Source organism: Vespa velutina, chromosome 2 (genome assembly GCF_912470025.1).
Source record: "Vespa velutina chromosome 2, iVesVel2.1, whole genome shotgun sequence".
Taxonomy (NCBI): Eukaryota; Metazoa; Arthropoda; class Insecta; order Hymenoptera; family Vespidae; genus Vespa; species Vespa velutina.
This window is the reverse complement of record NC_062189.1, coordinates 1700072-1705071: the sequence shown is the minus strand read 5'-3', so window position 1 is coordinate 1705071 and position 5000 is coordinate 1700072. Positions and strand designations below refer to the sequence as shown.

The window sequence follows — 5000 nt, the reverse complement described above, 5'->3', positions numbered from 1 at the left end:
TCTTGTGTTCTTAAAATTAAATGTTAATTGTGTAAGTGTTCAAAAAGAAAACGAAAAAAACCAGAATGGAGAAAGAAAGGGAAGAGAGAGAGAGAGAGAGAGAGAGAGAGAGAGAGAGAGAGAGATAAAAAATAAAAAATAAAGCAAAAAGGAAATGAGCGCTCTTATGTCTCGTCTGATCTCGACTTCGTCTACTTTCTGCGCTCGCACACAAGAATTATTCCTTTCGGTAAAAAGGACGAAATTAATTTCTTTTACTATTATTATTATTATTATTATTATTATTATTATTATTATTATTATTATTTTATTTCTTCCTTCCTCTTAATTGTCGTGTACATTATCATTATTATTATTATTATTATTATGGTTAATTAACTAACTAACGTAGTCGAGATAAAGAATAATAAATGTTCAATGATCGAATTGAAAAAAAAAAAAACAAAAAAACTGAAAAAAAAAGAAAAAAGAAAAAAGAAAGCTTCATCCGATCGTTAATTCTTTTCCATATTTTTTACTTATTTTTTCACTCTTTCCTTAAAAGTATAATTTCATTATTGTTGTGCTTCTCCTTCTTCTCCTTACATTCTTCTTCTATTCTCCTACTTTCCTTTCTTTGTTTTTCCCTTGTTTATGAAAAATTTATCCGCCATCGCGAAAACATCGCAATCATAGATCTCCTCTTGAAAATAAAAAAGAAAGAAAGGAGAAGAAAAAGGAGAAAAGAAAAAGATATAATAGAGGAAAAAAAAGTGATTCAAGAAGAAAACAAAAAACTATAAATAAATATAAAATATAAATAAACGAATAAACAAACAAAATAAACAAAACAAACAAACAAACAAACAAATAAACAAGAAAGACAAAAAGAACGAAAAAAGTCTTACAAAAAAAGGGGGTCCCCCTATCTCGACGTACCTTATAATTTTAAAAAGCGTTTTTACAGTTGGGGATGTCCAAGGGGCGATTGCGTACCAAGGACAAACAATGGTAATGGCGAGGGCGTCGCTGACGTATTGTTATCCTTGAAACATGCCGTCGTACATCCTGGAAGTCCTACGGGAGGATATTATTCAACCGGCGGACCAACGACGCATCACTATACGCAAGACTATACACAAAATTTAGGACCACCCGTAGGCCCACCACCGACCCATTATACATCGGCACCGGCAATGTCGGTCAACGTTTCGATGAATATGACGATGAACATGAACTTGCATCCTGGGTAAGCCTTCTAAGATCGAGATGACATATATATATATATATTTATATATATGTACATATATGTACATATATGTATATAATACTTTCTCTGTTATTACTCTTCCCCGTTCGTGCCTAACGTTACTTAGTAAACATGTATACGGATAGAAAAGAAAAGGATAGAGTGGGGAGAAAGGGAGGGAGGGAGAGAGAGAGAGAGAGGGAAAGAGCAAAAAAAAAAGATGAATAGAAAAAAAAACACAAATACGTGGTATGAGGAGGAATAAAAATGAATAGAGAGGAATGATACATGTATATATATATATGTATATATATATATATATATATATATATATATGTATATATACACAAGGAGTGTGGGTTGTGACAGAAACGTCGAACGACCCTGAGGTACGACCATTATTTCCGCCATTATTTTTCGGCAGAGTAAGAGGGAAGAGAAACAACTAGAGAAAGAGAGAGAGAGAGAGAGAGAGAGAGAGAGAGAGAGAGAGAGAGAGAGAAAGATATATATATATATATATATATACACAAAAGTAAAAGTATCAGAAAAAAAAGAGAAAAATAGAAAAAATAGAAAAAATATAGTGTGTATATATACATGAACATACACACACATATATAAGCACGCGCACACGCACACACAAACACATGCATATGTGTATTTATATATATATATATATATATATATATACGCGTGTGCGTAGGTACGAGCAAAGTTATTCGTCGGCATGGGGTGCAGAACCGTTGTTAAGTCCCGCCCCTCAATACAATCCGGTAGAAACACAGACGAGGGTAAATCAGGCATCGGCGAATGGCCTGATAGGTGGTAGTACTACTGGTCACGCCCACGCTCATCCCCATCCGCACACTCACCCCCGTCTCCAAGGACCGAACGAGCACGCGCTCTGTGTTAATGGTGGTGGAGGTGGACCAAACGTCGTAACCAACCCGGACGACAATGGCAGGCCAAATCTCTGCAGGATATGCGGAAAATCTTATGCCCGGCCTAGTACTCTTAAAACACATCTTAGGACTCATTCTGGCGAGAAACCATTCAGGTTGGAGGCTTGAAAAATATTTCTTCTTCTTCTTCTACTTCTTCTTTTTATTCTTATTCTTTATGTTATTGTTTTTATTTTTTTCTTTTTCTTCCCCTTTTCTTCTCTTTTCTTTTCCCATTTCCCTCACACGTTTTCTTTTTTACGTCGTCCATCCTCTTTCCCTTCAGCCCCTTTTTCTTCGTTCTCCTTGTTCTCGTCCTCTTCGTCCTTTCGTTTTCATTGTCCTAATCGTCCTCATTTTCTTGCCTCGATATAAAAACTGTCTACGATCAGGAATAACACTACCACCTTCATCGTCATCAACATTGTCATCATCATCATCATCATCATCATCATCATCATCATCATCATCATCTTCGGGTTACTCCATCCATACCACTCGCTTCTAACAGACTTCGTTCAAATGGATACAGCCTCGTTACTGTTGAAAATAGAAAAAGTATATGATGATATCGAATCGTTTCTTTATCTTTCATTGGGTAACGCGATTTATTATTAGTATTCATCACCGTCATCGTCATCGTCATCGTCATCGTCATCGTCATTATCATTATCATTATCACCTGTATTTTTTTTTTTCTTTTGTTAAACGTTTTTTATTTTATTTTATTTTATTTTATTTTACTTTATTTATTTATTTATTTATTTTTATTTTTTTTTTTATTTCCTTTTCATTCGTTTCCTACTTATTTTTTCTTTGTTCTTTAAAAATTCCCGCCAATAAAATAATCCGCATTAATTTATGTAATTAGGCGTAACATATTCGAAACAATTATTATTTTTTTCTAAATAGAGACATGATCTGTGAGAGAGAGAGAGAGAGAGAGAGAGAGAGAGAGAACGAAAGAAAGACAGAGACAGATAGATAGATAAATAAGGTGGTTCTTTAGGGATGTAATCGTCAGACGCAATACCATTGACCCCGCAATATGGATGATATGAATAAAATAAGAAACAAAGGACAAACAGACAAAGTTGAGAATATACATATATATAAATTAGAGAGAATATACATAATATAAAATAAAAATAAAAAAAAAAAGAAAAAAAAAAAAAAAAAGAGAAAAGTAATAAAAAATTGTAACGATTGGATTTGTTCGATCGCAGATGTCATGCGTGCTCGAAAGCCTTCAGCCAAGCTGCCAACTTGACCGCCCATACAAGAACACATTCAGGAGAGAAACCATTCCGATGTCCAGTTTGCGACAGAAGATTTTCACAAAGTAGTTCGGTGACGACACACATGAGAACTCATTCCGGGGAACGTCCTTACAGGTACGATGAAGTGATGCGTTTGTCTTCCATACAGTAATCTTTCATGTATGTGTATATGTGTACGTATGTATATATATATATATATTGTATATTAACCCTTTATAACATACTATGTATGTATATATACACATAAGTGATTTTGAAGTTACATACATACATATATATATATATGGATATGTGTATATGTATATATATATATATATATACAGGGGATGGAAACTAAAAGTTCCTAAGGTGATCTAAAAAAAAATCAATTTTACACATTTACGAGAATATAAACAATTTGTTATATTTTCTTTTTTTCTTTTTTATTTATTTATTTATTTTTTTTTTTTCTTCTTCTTTTTGAAATAATAAAACCACAAGCCTAGAGACTTTTGACCAATCTAGGGAACTTTTAGTCCTCGCTCCTATATTTCTGTATTTTTTTTCTTTCTTTTTACTTTTATTTTCTAAAGTTTTACTTTGTCTTTATCGATTACGCAAATATCTTATTGTTACTTCATATGTAGTTTTTTTTTGTTTCCTTTTCTTTTATTCTTTACTTGTTTTAATAATTATATTTCTATGAATAATATCATAACTTTTATATGAACCGATGATCATATGACAATGATATACATTTTTCGTTTATCGAGATATTGTAACACACATACTCACACGCGCGCGCACGCAATGAACATTTGAAAATTCGAATTATTTAAAAATTATTTTTCACTATTAATTTTATTATCAAAAAATAATTCTTCTTTTGTGATTTATAAAATTTTCCCAATATACATATATATATATATATATATCTCAGCCGTACGCGTGTGCGTACATGTGACAAACAAAAATATATATCTTTTTAATATCTCAAATGACTTGTATCAATGATTAATATATAATAATCATTTTTTTTTCGTAAATATAGATATATAAAAATAAATTTTACAAGATGTTAATAGAAATACATTAACCCTAATCGTGCAAACAATTCGAAAATAATTTCAAATCGTGGATTATGCTATATAACACTTCGGACACTTCGAACAATTTTCGTCATTTATACGAAATAAATAAATTTTGACTTGGAAAAGAAAAATACTGTATAGTCTACGAAGAGATAATAATCAATAGGTTTAAAAAGACATTTCTAATTCTGTCGTTATAAAAAATACGAAAAAAAAATCACACGAATCAGACGACGCGCAAATTGTTTTAATTTGAGCCCAAAATTGGTCTGAGTTATCTCTTACATTCCTAAAGGCACGATTAGGGTTAAAACGAAAAGAAAAAAAAAAGAAGAAAAAAAAATGGGAAAAGAAAGAAGAGATAAGGGTAAAAAAAAATATTCTTCCTTCGATTTCTAGATGTCGCCTCTGCAAGAAAGCGTTCTCCGACAGTTCGACGCTGACAAAACACTTACGAATTCATTCCGGTGAGAAACCA

At 32.0% G+C, this 5000-nt stretch overlaps 3 protein-coding genes across 14 annotated transcripts in view; 2 read left to right on the top strand and 1 right to left on the bottom strand.

Annotated features, from left to right (window-relative positions):
- LOC124947115 (ATP-binding cassette sub-family D member) overlaps positions 1-393 on the top strand; it is a 23287-nt gene extending 22894 nt beyond the window's left edge. For all 3 annotated transcript variants that reach the window (XM_047488806.1, XM_047488803.1, XM_047488802.1), the window contains one exon: positions 259-393. In XM_047488806.1, coding sequence (XP_047344762.1) covers positions 259-378 — 120 coding nt within the window. In that variant the 3' untranslated portion in view covers positions 379-393. The remainder of the gene's footprint in view (positions 1-258) is intronic.
- Positions 1-5000, top strand: part of LOC124947117 (protein glass-like) — a 10947-nt gene that overhangs the window by 4560 nt on the left and 1387 nt on the right. For 7 of the 9 annotated variants that reach the window (XM_047488822.1, XM_047488817.1, XM_047488816.1 and 4 more), the window contains 4 exons: positions 947-1228; positions 1935-2288; positions 3399-3566; positions 4922-5000. The exon at positions 4922-5000 is cut by the window's right edge and continues 1387 nt beyond it. In XM_047488822.1, the coding sequence (XP_047344778.1) occupies positions 947-1228; positions 1935-2288; positions 3399-3566; positions 4922-5000 (883 nt within the window). Of the gene's footprint in view, positions 1-946; positions 1229-1934; positions 2289-3084; positions 3218-3398; positions 3567-4921 lie in introns of those variants that run through there. The other 2 variants (XM_047488823.1, XM_047488824.1) reach the window with 2 other exon arrangements.
- Positions 919-5000, bottom strand: part of LOC124947116 (C-terminal-binding protein) — a 33183-nt gene continuing 29101 nt past the window's right edge. The window contains exons 8-9 of one of the 2 annotated variants that reach the window (XR_007100323.1): positions 2104-2712; positions 919-1056 (exon numbers count right to left, since the gene is read on the bottom strand). Coding sequence is in view for 1 of the 2 variants with exons in the window: in XM_047488815.1 (XP_047344771.1) it covers positions 2691-2712 (22 nt within the window). In the remaining variant the exon portion in view is untranslated. Of the gene's footprint in view, positions 1057-1893; positions 2713-5000 lie in introns of those variants that run through there. The other variant, XM_047488815.1, reaches the window with a different exon arrangement.